General features: G+C 46.9%; 11 protein-coding genes across 11 annotated transcripts; 8 read left to right on the top strand and 3 right to left on the bottom strand.

Annotated features, from left to right (window-relative positions):
- Nucleotides 1–1,429: 1,429 nt before the first annotated feature.
- triA (uncharacterized protein) lies at nt 1,430–3,849 on the top strand (the record flags this gene model as incomplete). The annotated part of the gene is made up of 3 exons (XM_056922395.1): nt 1,430–3,106; nt 3,162–3,611; nt 3,679–3,849. The coding sequence occupies 3 exons, from the start codon at nt 1,430–1,432 to the stop codon at nt 3,847–3,849; spliced, it is 2,298 nt and encodes a 765-aa protein (XP_056780432.1).
- Nucleotides 3,850–4,211: 362 nt separating this feature from the next.
- N7478_006180 (uncharacterized protein) lies at nt 4,212–5,932 on the bottom strand (the record flags this gene model as incomplete). The annotated part of the gene is made up of 2 exons (XM_056922394.1): nt 4,212–5,685; nt 5,742–5,932. The coding sequence occupies 2 exons, from the start codon at nt 5,930–5,932 to the stop codon at nt 4,212–4,214; spliced, it is 1,665 nt and encodes a 554-aa protein (XP_056780431.1).
- Nucleotides 5,933–6,179: 247 nt separating this feature from the next.
- Nucleotides 6,180–7,767, top strand: N7478_006179 (Zn(II)2Cys6 transcription factor; the record flags this gene model as incomplete). The annotated part of the gene is made up of 3 exons (XM_056922393.1): nt 6,180–6,600; nt 6,649–6,911; nt 6,991–7,767. The coding sequence occupies 3 exons, from the start codon at nt 6,180–6,182 to the stop codon at nt 7,765–7,767; spliced, it is 1,461 nt and encodes a 486-aa protein (XP_056780430.1).
- A 443-nt stretch (nt 7,768–8,210) lies between these two features.
- Nucleotides 8,211–8,936, top strand: N7478_006178 (purine and uridine phosphorylase; the record flags this gene model as incomplete). The annotated part of the gene is made up of 1 exon (XM_056922392.1): nt 8,211–8,936. One exon carries the CDS (start codon nt 8,211–8,213, stop codon nt 8,934–8,936), a length of 726 nt encoding a protein of 241 aa, XP_056780429.1.
- A 968-nt stretch (nt 8,937–9,904) lies between these two features.
- Nucleotides 9,905–11,066, top strand: N7478_006177 (ankyrin repeat domain-containing protein; the record flags this gene model as incomplete). Its single annotated transcript, XM_056922391.1, has 3 exons — nt 9,905–10,131; nt 10,152–10,503; nt 10,533–11,066. The coding sequence occupies 3 exons, from the start codon at nt 9,905–9,907 to the stop codon at nt 11,064–11,066; spliced, it is 1,113 nt and encodes a 370-aa protein (XP_056780428.1).
- An 86-nt stretch (nt 11,067–11,152) lies between these two features.
- On the bottom strand, nt 11,153–12,205 carry N7478_006176 (GNAT family N-acetyltransferase; the record flags this gene model as incomplete). Its single annotated transcript, XM_056922390.1, has 3 exons — nt 11,153–11,470; nt 11,528–11,964; nt 12,121–12,205. 3 exons carry the CDS (start codon nt 12,203–12,205, stop codon nt 11,153–11,155), a joined length of 840 nt encoding a protein of 279 aa, XP_056780427.1.
- A 586-nt stretch (nt 12,206–12,791) lies between these two features.
- Nucleotides 12,792–13,529, top strand: N7478_006175 (uncharacterized protein; the record flags this gene model as incomplete). Its single annotated transcript, XM_056922389.1, has 4 exons — nt 12,792–12,873; nt 12,934–13,010; nt 13,065–13,135; nt 13,202–13,529. 4 exons carry the CDS (start codon nt 12,792–12,794, stop codon nt 13,527–13,529), a joined length of 558 nt encoding a protein of 185 aa, XP_056780426.1.
- Nucleotides 13,530–13,600: 71 nt separating this feature from the next.
- Nucleotides 13,601–14,949, top strand: N7478_006174 (uncharacterized protein; the record flags this gene model as incomplete). The annotated part of the gene is made up of 4 exons (XM_056922388.1): nt 13,601–13,615; nt 13,702–14,412; nt 14,522–14,626; nt 14,707–14,949. 4 exons carry the CDS (start codon nt 13,601–13,603, stop codon nt 14,947–14,949), a joined length of 1,074 nt encoding a protein of 357 aa, XP_056780425.1.
- A 388-nt stretch (nt 14,950–15,337) lies between these two features.
- On the bottom strand, nt 15,338–16,928 carry N7478_006173 (NAD(P)/FAD-dependent oxidoreductase; the record flags this gene model as incomplete). The annotated part of the gene is made up of 2 exons (XM_056922387.1): nt 15,338–16,243; nt 16,299–16,928. The coding sequence occupies 2 exons, from the start codon at nt 16,926–16,928 to the stop codon at nt 15,338–15,340; spliced, it is 1,536 nt and encodes a 511-aa protein (XP_056780424.1).
- Nucleotides 16,929–17,395: 467 nt separating this feature from the next.
- Nucleotides 17,396–18,046, top strand: N7478_006172 (DUF3237 domain-containing protein; the record flags this gene model as incomplete). Its single annotated transcript, XM_056922386.1, has 2 exons — nt 17,396–17,650; nt 17,711–18,046. 2 exons carry the CDS (start codon nt 17,396–17,398, stop codon nt 18,044–18,046), a joined length of 591 nt encoding a protein of 196 aa, XP_056780423.1.
- A 566-nt stretch (nt 18,047–18,612) lies between these two features.
- Nucleotides 18,613–20,516, top strand: gmdB (general amidase GmdB; the record flags this gene model as incomplete). The annotated part of the gene is made up of 5 exons (XM_056922385.1): nt 18,613–18,912; nt 18,983–19,258; nt 19,312–20,193; nt 20,254–20,341; nt 20,389–20,516. 5 exons carry the CDS (start codon nt 18,613–18,615, stop codon nt 20,514–20,516), a joined length of 1,674 nt encoding a protein of 557 aa, XP_056780422.1.
- Between the last annotated feature and the right edge of the window lie 189 nt (nt 20,517–20,705).

Here is a 20,705-nt window from a genome sequence, read left to right as displayed (position 1 = left end):
ACATCGTTGTTTTACATAGTCAGTTTGTCGCACTTGGAATCGATGTTTGCTCAATTTCAGATTGTTCAACAGTAAACTTGTTGATTTGTTGTTGCATAGCTCGGAATATCGGCCTTGCTGCCTTAGTGCCTTATATTTATGGCATCAATAATTTTCTCGAGAATTGCTAATACCACCCCTCAAATGGCTAAACCCACCCCTTCTAAGCCGCTTTGGGAAATTCTGCCGTATTTGTAATATGAGCCCTTAACAAGGCGGTGTAATTTAAAATGGGCGGTCAGGCGAGGTCCAGGCGGATCCCAAGCTTATGGGAGCAGCTAGGTGCCGTTGAAGATGCTGTAGATCGTGAGTTTTATGAGCAATGGTCCCAACAAGGCTCACAGCAGCCAGCAACTCAGCAATCGCGGAGGAGACCCGATACGTGTGGAAATTGGGGCGTGGAGGGGCATAAAAGGCCTGGATGTCCGCAGATCAACAGATTTGCCAGTTAATTCGACTGAAAATGCATTTTCCGGTGTTTTTAAAATCAGCCCCTGTTTCCTCTTTAGGTTAAGCTTGGAATGAGATAACTTGCTTGCATATTAAATGTCGTTAAATGTGTGGTAAAATGGAAGCTTTTTACGTGGAGATTTAATTTAATTCTGGACCGTATTCATGCTGCCGGCAGAAAATTGATGCCTTTGTGCCTCGTGGTATTACAAATACGGCGGTGAGCTTAGAAGGGGTGGGTTTAGCCATTTGAGGGGTGGTATTAGCAATTCTCATTTTCTCGAAAGATGATGATGACTCATTGGTCACGTGATAAACTGAGATTCCACTGTGGCCTTTTGTCGAAGCTTCTGCCTGGGTATTCTCAGCCTTTAAAAAAAGTGTTGTCAAGGCTAGGATTATGATGAAGAGGCGCAGTTTGAAAGAAATATATTGCTCAAGTTTACTATCAAATGTATGAGCGGTTTGAAAATTTACTTAGTATCCCATTTCATGTAGATAAGAAGCCTCGCAGGTAACCACGCTAATTCAGCTCTTCGTTCTTATACTACTTGTACCTACTATATGGAGGATAGGAGCTCCAATCACCACACAAAAGCTTGCCAACATCGATTTTGCTTAGACAAAATACTAATGCTACATAGCCTAACTATGTGTCTATAAACTAAGCATAAGCTAGCCCGTTAATTTTTGCGACAATTCTACTTCCCCGAAGCGGCGATGATCCCCAAAGCTCCCTGATTCGAGCGATCCGCAGCGCGGAACTTCGAACTTCTCTCCCTTCCCTCTTTGTTCTGCCACGCATTGAGTCTTCCACCACCTCCATCTCTCACGGCCCCTCGTATCGTCGTCTGAATGTCGCAATTGCCTCTATACGCTTTCCGATAAACCTTTCTGCGCCCGGTGGCCGTGGTTGCGACCGTTTCGAATGCCTATCGCCATGGATTTGCGCACCATCATGAATAACGACGGCGGCGGCGCCAAATCCAATGTGCCGCCGGCCAACCAGTCCTCTAGTCCTCCATCTGAGTTATCTCAGAAGCAGCGCACACAGTCTGCCTATCCAGAGTATCCGGCGCGTCCCCCACAGCCTCCATTGCAACATATACAGCATGCCTCGCCTGAACGATCTTCGTCTTATGGATCTACCCAATCGCCATACCAACAGTTCAACGCGGCACCTCCACCCCTAAATACAGCTGTGCCCTCTCAAATGACCCAGAGTCCTACAAATGTCTCCACGCCATATGGTTCCGGGGCGCGTGACCCATACGGTGCGTCGGCGTACAATTCGCATCCGCAACACGTCGCGGGCCCCTTAGCCTCGCCATATACACCGCAGCAACCCATGAGCGCGGGAATCCAGCAGAACGAAGCGACATCATATTTCGCCCAGCAACGCTCTCACTCCCTTCATAACATCATGGCTAACCCGGCCCCGCTCAATCGAGACAGCCCTCCCTCTACCGCCCAACCTCATTCGTCGCATCAATTTTCTCCTTCCGCACAGCGTTCAGTACCGGGAACTCCACTAGCTCCCCCGCCTCCCTTTGTGTCGCGTCAATCTCCCTCGTCGGCGCGCCCACAATCTTCCGGTCACGATTCTCCGCGTAACCTTCTGTCCAGTCCCCGGCCTAGGCAGGACTCCCTAGCACGAGACCCCACACAACTTTCATCGCCATCAAGACAACGTCAGCTCTCTCCCAGCTCTCGACCTTCAGAACACACGCCTCATTTTTCTCCAAGGGGACTGCAACGAGAGTTATCCGAGGTCGCCAGCCCCAAGGCTCCTCGACGCACAAGCCCAGCAGCTACCTCAGATTCCATGGGGGCTGCCCCACCTGACAACAAGTGGAGTGAGAGTCCTACGGTACCATCTCATCCTGTGCCGGGTACAGAATCACGCGCTTCATCCATTGCAACAGCCAACCCGCCGATGAGCAGTTCACCATCAGCTCCCCGAAGTGGGTCCCATCCTTTAAAGATGGAGGTTGATCATGAACCAGGCCAGTCCGTATCGATTCAGCCACCAAAGCCCAAGCGACGACGCTACAACGAACCTCCGATATATGCCCAAAGAACCGTTCGCACCAAGGGCAAATGCCCTGTAATCTTAAATCCGCGACCGTCCATTCCGAAGCATGCTAGGGGGGAGCTTGAAACCCAGTGGGCTAGTCGTCGAGGATCAACTATGGGCGAACCTGTAGCCGTGGCTGTTACTCCTAAATCTGCTTCTCGGACACTGGGTCCAGCTCCAGGCACTAACGGACCTCCTACGACCATGCCCGCGTCTGTGCCCGCGCCTAGCACACCCCAGACTGCAGGCCTTTTGGGGCCATGGGAGCCTTCAATCGCCAATATCATTCCAGAGGAGGAGATCACTAAGGTTCTCTGCGATTTCTTGTTCCAACATGTGGTGATGAGAAATGACGCGGCTGCGGGCCCAGCAGGTTCTGCCGCCACTGGACAGGGTGCAATCATCGAGGTGGAGGCAAAATTAGGCCATGTGATGGATATAGATCGGGGAGAAAGACTCATGCTGCCGGTACTTACCGAGACCGTCATCAATCGTGATAGCCCGCGCTTTCGCACATCATTTGAAAGCAGCATGACCGTCGTAAGTCCACTTTCCAATGATTAACATAATCCCTATCATAACTAATCATCAACAGGAGCAACATCGCGCGATGAACAACTTCCTAAACGAGGCGGTCAAAGCTTCTATGCCGAATAACAACCCGGATCGCATCCCAATTTCATACGCACATAAAAAAGAGCGCGACACGTTTTACGAAGTTTCGGCCGCCGATCTGCCCCCGATCATTCGTCAAAATCTGAACCCTCGTCACAAACCCAAAGTTCGGGTGACAACAGACCAAAGAACCGGCGAAGTCCTGGCGAAAATTGTCAAATGTCGTATCGCCGATATAGATGTGGCTAGTCCCCGTACAACTGTCGACTGGAGGGTGAGCGTGAATTTAGAAATGGAGTACGAGGGTGACGTGCAGGGCCTGCCAGTCGTCAACATGTCCAAAGGAGGCCGTGGAGAACGAAACAAAGACCGCATGAGCTACAGGCATTTAGCCTACCAAGTCGATTTGACCCAAGTCGCTAGGGCCGAAGTAAGTCCACTACTACCCATCACCCAGTTCTGTGCAGCCATATGCAGTCTTCTGACCTTATCAATAGCCTCCGACAAAAAATGATTTCGAGCACGAGCTTGAGGTCGAAATCTCCGCCGCCGAAATTCGCCGCCAGGGTCAACTTGCCATGAGCGGGGACCCTAAACACCAGTACCCAGAACTGGTCAAGGGCTTTGTGGATAACATTCGTCTGCTGGCACGAGCGGTGCCGCCTTGATCCTCTTTGATTTATATGTAACATGTATTCTGTAACTCTTATTCGGGGTTGATGCTATATCTATGTTCTTCTCTCTTCGTCTCCTTTGTATTTTTCTTGTGCAGATATGGCTGAAGGACATTAGTTTCCGTTAAAGGATTATACGGTAATAGAGAAGCCGCTGATTTGGCACGGCATTTCTTTGCTTGGATGAAATAAATACACCAATTCGTTCCAAGGCTCATCAATTCATCCCTCCAAAAGTGAAACCAGCAACCATGACCCTATACCACCTTCCACGCTTGGAGCCGTGGTCTGTACATGTATACATATAATGGGCATCTATCCTTCAAGTCTTAAGTATGTCTATTCATGAGAAACATTTAAAAGCTTATCACCTCGTCCCCAAATAAAATCCAGCGTCGATTAACTAGCGCATCCACAGCAGCCAGCAATTTCCTCCACAATCTTCCCTCATCTAACTGCAAAATGGATTTAATTCGGTCATAGTCTCGAACTTCTTGATCCTCAACTTCAGTCTTCAGCCCAGTCTTACTCTCTGGCCCCCATACCATCCACTGACGCTGTTCGATAGTTTCAATCCATGGCGCCAGCCCATTTGCAAATCGAATCCATGCAGAGGCAAATTCCCGAGCCATCGCCTTTTCCTTTTGATTGAACTCATTTTCCAAGTTCATGAACAGATAAAGCAGCTCGTGAGCATGATATGCCGTGTCGAACATGGAATTTTGGATTCGAGACCGCTGATCAAAATGATAGGCATATCGGGCCATTTCGGCCTTTCTCTGAGCGAGTAGGTAGTTTGGAATTTTGAAAATAATATCGCCGCACATATGCTCTAGACAACTCAAGAAGATATCTTGCGAGGAGCAATCGTCGATCCCATATGCCTTTAGGATCTGATCCACGTAGGCTTCATTGCCGATATGAGCTTGCAAAACCTTATGGATAAATTGATAGTTGTCCTCGAGAATATTTAGGTGAAAAATGACTCCTTCATGATAGGTATCCCCAAACATGTATCCTTCCAGCCAGGCAGGTGGTGTATGGACGTCTCTAGGTTCTGCGCCAGACTTATAGAACCAACCATCTAGACACGGGTTGCCAGTTCCTGAGAGAGCTCCTTGAATAGCTGGGGTTGCGTTGGCAAGTTCTTGTTGTGGGATGGCACGCAATCGTTCCAGAGCATCGGCCTCTGAAGCGTCAATTTGAAAATTATCACATACAGCTTCGAAGAAACGATTATGCTGCTTCATCGTCCATGCTGGAATTGCTGCAGATACCCCGGACATGCAAACAGCACGATGGAAGACTGGTGGATTAGCTGCCACGAGTTGATTACTGATGGAGATACCACCAGCAGACTCACCAACAGCTGTAACTCTGTTTGGATCGCCTCCTAGCGATTGGATATAGCGTTGCACCCATTCAAACGCAACTTGTTGGTCTGTGAAGCCAAAGTTTCCGCTTCCCGCGTATCCATCTCTTTTCAGTTCTGCGGCGATGGTATCTCCGGCGAGGAAGCCACCGATGCCAACGCGGTAATTGAAATTCACACAGATTATGGGCAGACCAATTGTTATACTATGGGATACTAGATTCACGGCGTCGAAAATAGGAAGATTGGCGCCGCCATATAGTAGAGAACCACCGTGGACATAAACAAAGACTGGAACAGGCTTGGCTTCTTCTTTGAACTTGTGGGGAATGACGATATTCATGACCAAACCGGATAATTCATCCACAGATCTGGGCTCTGAGAAATGAGCGGCGGGGGGCACAGGTACTAAATCATCTACATCGTCGCCGTCGGTCATGGGGCTAGGACAATCGTTTCTGTAAAAAGTATAAGCATGATACCCTTCACGTTGTGGATTCAAGAGAGTTCATACCCCATCTTCGTTCCATTAATATAATCCCCAGCCCATTCTGTGTTCAAGATTGATCTCGTCCAGCGCTTAGGGAGATGTGCATATGGAATGCCACAAAATTGCTGTACGCCATTGGCATAGAGTAACCCATCCATCGTTCCCAGACCAGGGACGGTGGTCTTGCAAGTCCCAACAGGCGTCTGGAAAGACATGATATGATTTGTCTGAGAAATTTCAAATGATCTTAGCTCCAATATTCCATCTAATATTCCTTGGGCTGAATATTTATATTGTAAATCATTTCTGGGGACATGTACTCTCCTTATCGCCCAAAAAGGGCAGCCCGACCCCTTATCTGAAGGTGGCGCTCCACAAAACCAATTACCCCCGCATTTCCAGACCCCTATACACATCGGCATTGCCTCTCTTATTGTCCCTAATGCACTTCCTGAATCCGGAATGTCGACGCGCTCGTACCAGGGGTGTTGGACATGCAAAAGTCGTCGGCGACGGTGCGATAATCAACGTCCGACATGCCAAAACTGTGCTCAGCGTGGGATAGATTGCGAGGGGTACGAAGTTCGATTGCGGTGGGGTACTGGGATTGCTTCGCGTGGCCAGTTCACAGGTGCGGAGAAGCCCGTGAAGGAGAGTGTGCCACCAAGGCCTAAGGGTCGTAAAAGGGATCTGAGCCGGGAAAGGAGGAAATTGGAGACTTTGGCCTCTAGTGATGCGAAGGAAAATATTGCCAACCGGTGCGATCCACGCTCTGAACCTGATGATTTTACGCAAGAAAACCATACGATGGTTTATGAGCCTGACTTGAACATTTCCCTTATATCAGAGCGAGTCAAGCAGGAAGAGATTTTGTTCAATGAATGTAAGTTCTCAGCATTCATCGTAAGGTTTTAGAACTTAACAGAAATAGTCATGAACAACGGTATCAACGTGCTTCATTCTACTACTGCCCGAGACAGCATGCTACAGCCACGGCTTCCTGAACTTTGCCAACAGTCTGGTGCCTTGTATACAATATGTCTCGCTTTTCAACTGGCTCTATCGAGCACCCGATCACCTCAATTTCTCGAGTACTTTGATGCATCCTTCCGAAAGTTCCGATCTGAACTAGCCCAAAGCACTACTCTCTCAGATGGGACGTTGACGGCCGGACTGCTGCTGTGTAGCATTGGCGTACGTCACCGTTGAGCTTCTATTATTCATCTGCATATTTGTTAATAATAAGTTTCTGACTTTTCTGCTTGTCATTCAGCTTATGCACGGTCTACCCTGGACTGTGCACCTAGAGGGTATGCACAATATCCTCCAAAGCCATGGCCTTGCAGATCAAGATCACACAGCTACACAAACGCCATTTCGCACCCACTTGCTCGAGGTAATGGGCGTGATGGATCTCCCCTGTTTTTCCATAGGCCGACAAACATCCTACATTGGAATCTGGAGTCGTTACTGCCAGCCCAACAGCCCACGAGAGGGTGTGGAGCCCGTCAGCGGTCTACCTAGAGTTCTACTTGATATGTTCGCAGGTATAGGCGTTGGTACAACAGAACAAAGTTTCTGGGACTGGCCAGGGGTCTCAGGAAATTTCTTACAATGCTATTTATGGGAAGCACATCGTTTAGCTGGGATATTAATACTTCGGCGATACGCACGTGCTGAAGAGCATCAGTCGGAGATGCGCAAATTCTCGACATGGAGACAACCGAGCGCATGTCCAGCAGATGAAACAGTCCTTGTTTCTCGAATATTAGCTAACTTGGACGCACTCCGTCTTGCAATTGCTGAGCGTCCAGCTGAAGATAGATTTATTGAGAACGCGGTACTTTTTCCGATCGTCGTTGCTGGGTTAGAGGTCTCGGTTCTGCGTCAAAATCCACAATGGCAAAAGACCATTCGAAAATGTGCACCAGGGTCAATTCAGCATGAAATATTGTTAGAACTAATGGAAGAGCTGTGGGAAAAAAATGATAATCTGCTTAATATTGATGATTTAGCGAGAGCTAAGGGGGTTGAGATGGGGTTACTGTGATTAGTTGGGTTTCATTTATTGGAAGGAGCTTTTGGCTTTGGTTTTGGCGGCGTTGAGGAATGATGCTACATAATCTTAGTGAATTTATTTTTCTTTCGTTCTATATAAATAGCTTGCGAGATATTGAGGCTCTGGATGTTAGTTTCATGACTGGTTGCCTTTTGGGCTGCATACCATCCCTTATTGGCCGCCTCATTGTGATGGCCCCTACAGACATGCATAAGCGGCTTATTCAAGGTACAGCCGCTTTCCAGCCCCCGCGACTTCTTTTCAAAAAAATCACAAATATGACCATGCATTGTGTCTGATTCAGATAGACCATCACTATTGGGCTAATCGCTGCTGTGGCCGGTCAGGTCAGTTTGGCCGCATAAAATACCCAGGCTAGCGTAGCAGCTTCGCATCCTGACTCTTGAGTCACTTGCGCCCCGCCTCTAAGTAACATGTCCGATCCTCAAAACTACCAGGTTGGCTGGATATGTGCCATCGAAACTGAGTACGTCGCCGCAAAGGCTTTTCTCGACGAAATACACAAAGCGTCGGAATATTTATCACCCAGCGATAACAACGACTACACGCTGGGCAAGGTGGGAAACCACAATATTGTTATTGCTATTCTTCCAGACGATGAATATGGCACAACATCGGCAGCTAGCGTGGCAAGAGATATGCTTCACAGCTTCACCAATATTAGAGTTGGCCTTATGGTTGGTATCGCTGGCGGTGCACCGAGTGCAACTCATGGTATCCGCCTTGGCGATGTTGTCGTCAGCGCCGCAAGAGACGGTAAGGATGGTGTTGTACAATTCGACTTCGGAAAGAGAGTCCAATGCCGAGAGTTTCAAAGATTTGGGTTCTTGAACCAACCTTCGACAGTTCTCAGGACGGCAGTCGTGGGTTTGAGATCACAGCACACTGTTCACGGTCACCAACTCGATGAATCTGTCAATGCCATTCTTCAAAAGAATCCAAGGTTACAGGAGAAGTTTGCCCGTCCGGACAAAAAGACAGATATTTTATATCACAGTGACTTTCTCCATGCTCAAGGTGCTGATAACTGTGGGAATATGTGCGGCAATGACCCTTCTATTCTCAAATTACAATCGAAAAGATCCAAAGACGATGACACAGTAATCCATTATGGTCTCATTGCATCTTCAAATCATTGAAGGATGCAGAAATCAGAGATCAACTGACGAAAGAGGAGATTCTGTGTTTCGAGATGGAAGCAGCTGGCTTGACGAATCATTTTCCTTGCCTCGTCATCCGTGGTATCTGTGATTTTGCAGACACTCATAAAAACAAAGACTGGCAAGGGCACGCGGCATTAGTGGCTGCTGCTTACGCAAGAGATCTCCTATACCGCATACCACCCAGTCGAGTGGCGGCCGAGAAAAGGCTTGATGATAAATTTACAGGTACGAGTTGCAGGAGTTTGGGAATATATGTGGAGATTGTTGCCAGAAGGTTTACTTATTCTGTTTCCAGGTCTTCAACGGAGTTTCAACAGTTTTGTTGGCAATCAAGAAACTCAAGCAATACTCGACTGGATATCCACGGCAAACCCTTCAATGCAGCAGAGAAACCTAATCAGAAGGCGACAAACCGGAACTGAATAGTGGCTACTGGAGTCGGAAGAAATAACGAGTTGGATTGACAGCAGTGGGAAGACGCTTTTTTGCCCTGGCAACCCAGGAGTTGGAAAGACAATAGCCACTTCTATAATCATCGATCACCTTCAGACTACACATGACAATGAGAGATTTGGTGTCGGATATCTTTTTTTGAATTTCCAAGAGAAGCAAAAGCAGCAGACTATGGATTTATTTATAAGTCTACTAACACCACTGATGCAAGCTGCCTTTTTTGGGCATGACGCAGTGGTAGAACTGCTTCTTAATAAACATGCCCAGTCTGATTTATTGGACGAAAATGATCACTCAGCACTTTCCTATGCTGCAGCCATGGGTCATTACCAAGTAGTAAAGCTACTACTCAAACATGGTGCCACGATTGACCTGGCATTTCGATCTACAAATCGTTCATCAGAATATACTGGATATGGAAAACCAACACGGTTGCTCGCGAAAAGCAATACAGTACCCTCCGCAAATTGGGATGGACGGGCCCCACTATCATGGGTGCGGAAGGTGGACACATTACGGTAGTGGAACTTCTTCTCATTGAGGGAGCTCAGATTGATTTAGCAGATCATAATGGGGGAACTGCATTGCTCTGGGCCATTTCTGGTGGCCATGAAGCAGTAGTAAAGCTGCTTCTTGCAAAGGGAGCCAACATCAACTCGACACATGAATCTGGCGCACGCCGTTATCATGGGCTGCAAGTAGTGGACACGAATCGATCGTGAGATTACTTCTTGGAAGAGGTGGCGATATCGACGCTACGGACAAGGAAGGATTGACACCGCTGTGGTGGGCCGCAAAGGAAGGCCAAGAGAAGATCACATGGATGCTGATTGATTTGGGTGCCAAAATTGAGATTAATAGCGGCCTCGGGAGCCGATACATTTGTAAAATGGAGAATTCAGAGAATGATTTGCTCATTAAGGTTCTTCTCAGTCATCGCACAGCCCGAGAGACTCCCGATTGCTTTGGTCGAACTGCCATAGTGCGGGCTGCGGAGACCAGACGCTATTCGAGATTAGAGTTCATAATTGAGAAAGGCGCCAGCTTGGAGGCGAAGGATCCTGAAAACATAACAGCGTTGTGGTGGGCAGTCATGAATCAGCACGAACCAATGACCAGGTCATTCACAACAACGCCAATTTGAACGTTCAAGATGATCTAGGTCGAACACCTTTACACCTGAGTGCGGAAGCACATAACGTTGAGATCTTTCGAGCCTTAGTTGAAAGCGGAGCTCTTTTGGATATCGAGGATTCTCAGGGCAGAACTTCTCTGATGTGGGCTATAATATACGGAAATGAAAGCCTTGTCAGGATTCTGCGGGAAAATGACATTTGTTTGGAAAATGAAGATGCCCAATGGGGACGCACAGCCCTTCTCTGGGCTGCAAGGAAGTCTTACCCAAATATGGTGAGACTACTCCTTGGAAACGGCGCCTCTATTGAAGCCACAGACCACAGCGGGCAAACTGCTCTATCAATAGCTGCAAGGTATGGCCACAGAAAAGTGGTGGAAATTCTCCTTGAGAATAAAGCAGACACAGAGTCTGAAGATTATGAGGATTTTACGCCGCATAAATGGGCTACCTCGGCCGGCTATGAATCTATCGCAAATATCCTCAAGTCTGCTTCTCAGTCTACCAAGAAATTTTAGCCATCTCGAGCCATTTGGGGGTCGATCTCTTTGGTATGATACACTATTCCACATTTTCAAAAACACCAATTATTTCATCGCTTCCTCTATATATTTCCTTTGCTTGGTCTAACCATGACCCAGTAGTTCAACTTCTGCCCTTCGTCCTCAATTTCCACTTTCTCGACAACCTCAAACCCGAAACCTTCGTAGAACCCAATATTGTCTATTCGTGTGCACTCAAGGTATATTGGTTCATCTTTGATATGCTCCAAGACCCACGTCATTGCTTTCCGCCCTATACCTCGGGATTGTAAAGATGGATGAACAGCTATGACTTCTAGATACCATAGCTTCTCCTTTGAATACCGAGACGTCAAAATTTCCGACCATTTCTTATTCACTTCAAGAAAACGGCCCACTCGCTTTGTGTAAATATATTAGTCTCATGGTACCTTGGAGAATGTGTATTCAAGCCTTACCAATTCTTTGGCTCCTGTGTCATGTGCTGGACTCAGAATATCAAGTACGTAAATCTTAAATGCCTCCCATAGTCTTGCTGGGGACCATTTTAGTTGACACTTGGGAGGTAGCAAGAAAACCACTGCGCCTGTATCATTGAGGCCCAATTCTGCCTCTGGGGTGCTATCAGTAGCTGGGACTTGAGCTTCTCTCTCATAAACCGGCGAGGCTTTCTTCCTTTGCTGGCGTGGAAGTTCAAGCGCTATCATCTCATTAACCTTTGCCGATTGAAGAACCATGCCATGCAACATTATCGACTGTATTCTTCGCTGCTGCCATCTCCAAACATCCTTATCCTGCTGCGCCCAGGGTGCTGCATTTGGACGCAACCATTGAATCAATGGATCAGATGAGAATGCATAGTTCACAGTCCGAATGATAGGGCCAATTGAAGAGTCTAGTTTTTGAAAAAAAGAAAAGAAAAGGTCAGCTCCATACCTCTCAAATATAAATTGACTGCGAGTTCATGCACTACTCAGCCAACTTGGGGTTGTTTATACCATTTTGAACTTGTAATAAGTTTAGTTTGGCGATAGATCTGGACATATTTTACCGATCACTCTGATAAAGAACTTTGGGGAACTGTAAAACGCGTGAGATGGCGCTGCGGAAGAAGCATAATGGCCATATGAGGACATGATAAACTAGACAGCGAAGACATATCTCAGCTAATGCGACTACTAACACTACGCAATACAATGGTGCAGATCTCCCGACGCTAACATCATCGGCGAAGCGAGTGTGTCCAGCTGCCATTTTCGGACGAGGTATCCACATCCGAGATTAAGGTGGTATGGAGAAGCATAGGTCCGTGCAAACGTCAAGCGAGCTGATCCAAAGCCCCTTATCTTTCTACATCGTATAACCCCTGGCCTTCCAAGCCACACATAGAATGCCCGTCTAACCCCCTTGAGGAAGGCTGACCCGCAACCATAAAATGAGATGTCCCGGATTCTCCACTGGCAAATCACAACTTATCTTTTCTCCGCATTTTCTAGTCATCATGGCCACGTACAACTGTTAGCTTATCACAGAGCGTGATGAAACTGATAGTTATGCGGAGGTGGCGCAAAAGACTTATCGTTCAATCATGTGTGAACTCTCTTGATACGTCTCGAAGTTGCGTTTTGCCTGAGCCAAAGCCATTTTAAAACCCTTCTTGCACCCTTTTGAAATTCTTGATCGCTCAAGTTATTTTTCATCTAAACATATTGAATCTGAAAAATGGATCAGGCTCCTGCGGCTTCGTCTTCATCCACTACAGAGCAGAATGATCTTCCTCCTGGTACTTTTCTATTGGTCCGAGGTATATCAAGCAAAGCAACTCAAACTATCAGAAATAGGGAGTTACTAAGATGCCTTACAGATGATGAATTAGATACCACCGGCCAGCATATTGTAATGCTTGATCCTATTCCAACCAGTGATCCTAACGAGCCCTTGGTGTGTTCTTATATCCCTCTTGACGTTTCGCTTAAAGCTAATAAACTGCTTTAGAACTGGAGCACTGCTCGAAAGACCATAAACTTCACCATTGTTCTTGGCATGACCGGTGTTATATTTACAGCGTGAGATGAATTATCTGTCATCATGGAATTGAATTCAGTGTATACATCTAACATTTTTTCTTGCAGACTCTCCTGCCAGACTATTTTCTGGCAACAGATGGTGATAGACCTAAATGCCACCTACAGTCAACTCAACAATGCGATGTCTGTCAACTTTGTTGGTCTAGCCACAGGATGTATTTTCTTTGTTCCCCTAGCAAAGAAATACGGTCGTCGTCCTGTCTACATCGTATCGACAATTATTATGTTGATCACTTCCTTCTGTACCGCTAAGCTAACGAGTTTGTCGGGGCTTTACGTCTGCAACCTGTTTCAAGGCCTGGCTGGTGCAACCAACGAAGCTATTGTTGAGATAACCATATGTGAAACCGATGACTGCTTATTGGACGCCTAATAAACGTTAAACAGATTGCGGATATTTTCTTTGTACATCATCGAGGTCGAATGAATGGTTTGTATATGACCATGGTTATGGTTGGTGTATGTCACCCAACAAGGCTTAATTAAGCCTATTTCTGTGCAGCTTGATGCAACTCAGCGCAGCTCTTATACTAATACGTTTTTAGTCCTTTCTTGGCCCAATAGCAGCTGGCGTGCAGGCGACCAACCAAGGGTGGCGTTGGTCTTACCGTACGCTGGGCATATTCAATGCCATTTTCCTCGTGCTCTTCGTTTTTCTCTATGAGGAAACCAAATACGTCCCCGCTATCACAGGCCAATCAGAGGTTGATTCAAACCCAACTGAGTATATCCCTCGAGGCGATAGTAAGGATCAAAAACAAGCATGCCAATCCGAAGCCAACTCTACGCATGTCATCACAGAGCCGAGTAATTTGCATCATGAAATAAACCACGACATCGCTATGAACTCATGGCGCAAGCGACTGGCTCTTAGCACAGCAACACCGGAAACTATCTGGCCATACTACTACCGTCCTTTTCAAATTTTATGTGCCTTTCCAGCTGTCGCGTATACTGCCTTGCAGTATGCATCCGGCGTTGCTTTTCTTACCATTTTGTCGAGCGTTATCTCTCTTACCTTTCCATTGCCGCCATACTCGTTTAGTCCTGAACAGATAGGATTTATGAGTGTGGGTCCCTTTATTGGTAACCTTATCGGAGTATCTTATGGTGGAATACTGGGTGATTGGTCCATTATCTACTTCTCTCGGAAAAATAAAGGATATTTTGAACCCGAGATGCGTTTATATATCCTCCCCATACCGGCAGTTTTCATGTCGGGCGGGTTAATGATGTTCGGCGCTACCGTTTCCAGGGTATGGTTTCACTGCACAAGTCCCCCGTTTTCGAGTCTGGTTTGAAAGCTTATCCTGAGACTTGGTAATCCCCTTGACTACATTGACTAACGACATTCTATATTATCAGGGGATGCACTGGATCTACCCAAGTATTGCGGGCGCATTCTTTGGATTTGGGCTGGGCAGCATCAGTGATGCAGCTTTAACATTAGTCATTGACAGTTATCGTGAGGTAAGATTCCTTGAGGCGCTTTTCATCATATTTTCATTGCCTTTTCTGAGTTTATTATGCTTATTCGATTCTATATGCAGCTTACAGGTGATGCCTTTACTGGAATTGCTTTTATGCGCAATGCCGTCAGTATCGGCATACCTTTCGCTATTACACCTTGGATAAATCAGAATGGAATTCAAAACATGTTCATTATTGCAGGATTCATCAGTCTTGGAATAACTGGCTTGATGGTTCCAGTCATAATCTGGGGCAAAAGGGCTCGACGTGCCCTAGCCCCACACTATCGTGAGATGGTGAGAAAGCAAGGGCACATGCATTGATGGATAATAATCCAAGGTTCAGGCTATGACTATGAGATCATTTTTAATGTGAATGTGTAACTCGCGCCGGGGAGAAAGGCGGCTCAAGGGTTGACATCACTGATACACACTACCTATTAAAGTATACTTTTTTCGTTACCAAGCTTTGTGCTCTGGAGTTATTAAAGTAAAAGGGATTTTCATTGGGTTTATCTGGCACTGCATAAAGATTCGTCCTAGCTTGGCAGAAATGCAACCAGATAAACTATTAGAAACTATTGTGTCTGGAAACTCTCATCTTGTGTTATCCTTTCAGGCCTGTCGTTTAGCTCCTTCTTGGATTCGGAAAAAGAGGCGGCAGCGAACTGCATAGCACAAGTTCATTCAATCATACCCCTCGCCAATCTCCCTACAGATTCGCTTGGCGCCGAAAACCGGCGATAGTTCGAGGGAGCTCAGCTGCCGCAATACGCTCATCAGAGACAAGTAGCTGCTCTGGGAACCATGATAGATCGTCATCAATTGTTGAGTCAAGTTCCTTATCTTGTGTAGCAAGGAGTGTAGCTAGAGCCTTCCCAGACTGCCAGCATTGAACCATTCCCTCTCCCCCAAATGCAGCACACACCCATTCAGATCCAGCATTCTTATCCTGAGACGGTCGATGTGTCACCGACTCAGGTAATCGTCCCACCCACGGGAACCCGTCCGAGCTGAACGCCATATTGCCCGTCCACATCTTTTGCACCTGGTCACCTTCTACACGGCCCCAGGACTCTCTACCAAAGACCGCTCCAAGCGCACCAGATAGATGAATATCGATATACACGCTCATCTCATGGTCTCTAGATATTCCCAGCTCAGCGATACCACCCAGTTCACCTTGTGCGAAGCCGCCACCAAACATCATCTGCCCTCCAGGAAGCTGTGTCAGGTAGTCAAATCCACGGTGGTAATTGAACAGCCAAGACTGCTTGTATGCTTGTAAGGGAAACCTGTCTCCGGGAGTTTGTGCTGACATTTGGCCTCGCACGGGGAATATCCGGCCTCGCAGACCAGGGACCAGGTGGCCGACATGTGCATTTGTGCAATGAATTACATGTCGAGCAGAAATCGTGCCACGACTAGTCTCGACTTTATAGCCACCAGCTGAAGAAGACTCCGCTTCGATTGATTTCACGAAAGTATGGTGATTGACTCGTAATTCATCCGGGTATTCCTGAAGAAGTCTGGCCAAGATGCCTGTGATAAACTTGTAAGGCCACAGAGCACCAGCAGGACCTGCGACAACACCAGTTGCATTTGAGAGTTTAAATTCCTAATTATCCCACAAATTAGTCCGTTTTCTTGAGATTTGAACATGATAAACTCACGTCTGGCATCGAGTTTCTGTCATATGCTATCCATTCTTCTGACTCCTCTGGCATCCCCTCCTTGAAGCGACGGAGTCTCTCCATAGCTTCGCGCCATGGCTGGTCGCCAAAGTAGGCACTAAGAAATTGCACTTTCCGCGCTTGAGCCTCTTCGGACAGACCAAGTTCCTTGGCAATATTCAGCATCTCTCGAAGATGTGATAATCGGAAGCGAATAATCTTGCGCGCTGCCTCGTCGCCAAACTCATCAGCAAACTCGGCATATTCGTCTGCAGTCTCGAGAATATGACCTCCATTTCGTCCTGTAGCTCCACTACAGATGTCACGGGCCTCGAGAATCACTATAGCTGGATGAGAAGGGCTTGACGCGGTAGCTTTAGTCCGATTTTGGAGAAGTGTCCGTGCAATGGATGTAGCTGTAATCCCGGAGCCGACTATCACAACTTCTGCGTTGGAAGGCAAATCTGAGGTGGCAGGTTGCGCGAACTGCGGGTGAAGCTTTTCTAACCAAAATGAAGACGTGGTGGATTCTTGAGGGATACCAGGGTCAGACCAAATGCGGTTTAAAGCCTGCTGCCGTGCTGACTCTGGAATGGAAGCATCCTGGATGACAGAACGAGCAAAAGACATCGTAATAGTCTTTCGCAGATTCCTTGAGCTTATTGGTGGCTTTATTGTTGCAGTATGAGAGGTAGATATATCAGATAGTGGCAGTGATAGAAAAATGGTGGTTGGAGGAGATAAAAGCACTAGAAATACTGCGTGATTACGGCATAAACAGATAACATACACAAATCATATACAGGCGGATGGACTTCCCTGTTTGAGGCGCGTTTAGTCACACCTAATCGCGCATTCTCTACTTTGAACTCATCGTGTTGATCGGCTGATAAGCTCGGTCTCGGTGGGGTCCACCTACCCGTTTGGCTATTAACTGCGGGGAGTCGTATCTTGCTTGGTTTTACCCCACACCGAAGCATCATACACTTGATAACATTTCATGCCGATCTACATGCCGAGTGAAATATAAATACTAACATATTAATAATAGGAAATGGCACGATCAAAGTCCGGAAACCCTCAACCCGCTTATAATCATGTCTCATCTGCCGTCGCCCGGAAACAACCTCTTCGCTGATAGCCCGCAGATGCGGCAACCTTACCTGTCCTTTCTTTATCGACTAGAATGTGACATTGCAAAAGAGGAAATAAACATCGGCGCTCCTCATGATGCAGGAGTCATACGCAGCATTGCGAACATTGTGCGAGGTAGCGTGAAAGGTCCTGGAATTGAGGGCTCGGTTTTACCTCTTGGGGGCGCCGACTGGGCGACTGTTGTGAAAGGAACGCATGTAAGTTATAAGTCAAATGTTTCATCCCTTGTGCGTTTCATACTGATATAAGATGTTTAGTCTATGACCTTAGATGCTCGATACTGTGTTCGCACTTCTGACAACCATCATCTCTACATTCGTGCCCATGGTCTCTATCGCCCAGGCCCTGGAACAGAGTATGCAAAGCAGGTCGAAGCAGACCCAGAAATTATTCCCCCGCCAACAATCTCACAGGATGATGTTGAATTCTTCTCGCATCTCCGGGTTGAGGCTGGACCGGGTCCATACAATTGGTTAAATGGCCTGGTGTGCATTGGTGTTATGAGTTGCGTCAATGATAGAATATGGATAGACGCTTACCACCTGACCAACTTTCCTGGTTCAAAGCCAGAAAATGTAATTGCAAAGCCATAGTTGGTAAAGCTATACCGACGAGTGAATCGCTGCTTGAGGGTTCCCGATTTAGCTGTATACCGCTAGAATTGATCTTGTATTTCTAATTTCTCCTGTAATTGTATGATGGACAGTAATTACTTAGATTTAATATGACATGCTTTCTCAATCCATTCTCTCTTGTCCTATTTTCAACGAATCCAGACTCAACAGCCGATGAAGATTGGCGTTTCTCCAGAAATAACTAGCATTCAGGCAATTATTTCGGCAGTGCCCTTCTGCTATCAGATCTGGCGCACAAGGTTTTCAATTCCCAAGCCCTTGTTCGGCTCTACCATTGCCAACATCTACCGCGATGTAGAAAGACGCGATTTTTTAAGTGAGCAGCCTCGGTCGCCTAGGTAAGGCCCTTATCCCGATTAGGCATGTGGACGCACACTGGCAGTAGTATCTCAATATATGCGGTGTGGGCCTCCAAGAACTAAAAGTGGAGATCTGCAAAAACCATCTGAGCATTCTCGCCGATGCCTTGCTATACATAAACAGCGCAGGTAGCAGGCTCCAGAATCTCTGGCAGACAAATCCCAATGGCGAACGAATTGAAAAACGAAACTTTGGACTGGCAAGAGTTGGTTGCTCAAAAGCGCGACGAATGCCAGCAGAAGATCCCTCAGGAATGGATCGTCCCCACTGAGTTCTTGAATGCGACCCCGCATCCACTAGAATACGATATTCCGCGTCGATGTGGCCTACTTTCGGATCTTGAACTAGATATTACCGAAAATTATTCTGCGGCGCAGTTATTGACAAAGCTTGCGGTGGGCGATGTCAGCTCCTTGGATGTGACCACTGCTTTTTGCAAGCGAGCTGCAATTGCTCAGCAATTGGTATGTCAATATTCAATATTCTGATATATCACTTTTGAGAGTAAAATATAATTTTTGAATTTATTCTTAGATATCATGTCTTACAGAGACTTGCTTTCCGCAGGCGCTGGAACGGGCTCGTTTCTTGGATGAATATCTCAAACGTGAAAGAAAACCGATTGGTCCCCTTCACGGCTTGCCTATCAGCTTGAAAGATAGTTTCTGTATCAAAGGACTACAAGCAACTGTGGGATATGTCTCCTTTTTAAGCAATGAGCCAGAGACACAAGAATCGGCCCTCGTTACAATGCTGTTGCAGCTTGGAGCAGTCCTTTACGTTAAGACCAATATCCCGCAAACCATGATGGTAAGTAAACTTCTCAAGGGGTTTCCATAAGCAACATAATTAACGCTGTTTAGACCGGCGACTCGGAAAACAACATTTTTGGGCGAACTTTGAATCCTCATAACACAGCTTTAACCGCTGGCGGGTCCAGCGGTGGTGAGGGCGCCCTGGTAGGGTTTCGAGGCTCAATCTTGGGTGTTGGTACCGATATCGCGGGATCAATTCGTATCCCAGCACTATGCTGTGGGTTATACGGTTTTAAGCCAACGACCAGACGTATACCCTTTGGTGGACAGGTATCAGGCGCATCGGAAGGTCTTCCGGGACTTGTACCCGCCGCTGGTCCACTCGGTCATAGCATTGAGGACATACAATTGTTTATGAAGACGGTAGTCAAAGATGGCCAAGCTTGGGAATATGATCATACAGCTATTGGTGCTCCATGGATCGATGATTCACACTCAACCAATGCACGCAATGGGAGTCTAAATATTGGAATCCTGCCGGAGGACAAGCAGTTCCCTCTTCATCCACCTGTCAAACGAGCACTGGACAGTGCTATCCAGAAGTTGGCTCGTGCAGGCCATCGTATCATCAAACTCGATAACCAAAACGAAAATCTTTCTGTTGCATATGCCTCTCGCCTTGCATTCCAGTTTTTTATCTATGCACCCTCGGGTGACCATATCGCAGCTAGTGGTGAGCCGCTGGTGAAATCAGTCGCCAGATGGGATTCGCCCATGTTTACTGGTCCATTCCCGGTTGACCAAGAGCTTGGTCCATTTGAAAAAATTCAGAAATTGCACGAGGCACGTCAGCTAGTCAGTGACTCCTGGCGCCAGGTTTGGGTAGACCAACAGCTAGATGTTATTTTGGCTCCAGGGTCCCAGAATACAGCAGTGGCACATGATACCTACGGATGGCCTCCCTACACAGTCATATGGAACTTGCTGGATGTAGGTTTATACTTGAAACGGATTATTTGCGAAGCTCTGGTGGCTAATAAAACCTTCTAGTACCCGGCGTGTGTCATTCCTTTCGAGAAATCTTCGAAAGAGCTAGACCCAGAAGAGATGAAAACCGGTGACGACGTGCAACCCGACTGTATGTGACTTTCTATCGCTCCTTTACTCCTACTGACATACTATTAGATATTCCAACTGATGTCGATGGTGCCCCTTGTTCTGTTCAAGTCATTACCCCATACTTCCGCGATGAAGCCTGTCTCAGGGCCGCGAATATTATTGACAAGGCCATTCGAGGGAACACGCGAAATTAAAGAACGTGCATACAACAAATGACAAATTCAGTTTGTAGGACAACATATTCTCTACTCTCATGGATAGAAATCTCCAGTTTATATGAACACGAAGGTTCTCGGGTTGGCTTTTTAGAACTGATGAAGCAACGCTCTTGACGCGATCTATATGTGTGTAGTAGATAGTAGAGTATAGCCGCATTTCCCGAT

Source organism: Penicillium angulare (assembly GCF_028827245.1).
Source record: "Penicillium angulare strain IBT 27051 chromosome Unknown utg000004l_segment0_segment0, whole genome shotgun sequence".
NCBI classification, from domain to species: domain Eukaryota; kingdom Fungi; phylum Ascomycota; class Eurotiomycetes; order Eurotiales; family Aspergillaceae; genus Penicillium; species Penicillium angulare.
The sequence above is the reverse complement of the archived record's forward strand: the minus strand, read 5'-3'. Positions and strand labels throughout refer to the sequence as shown.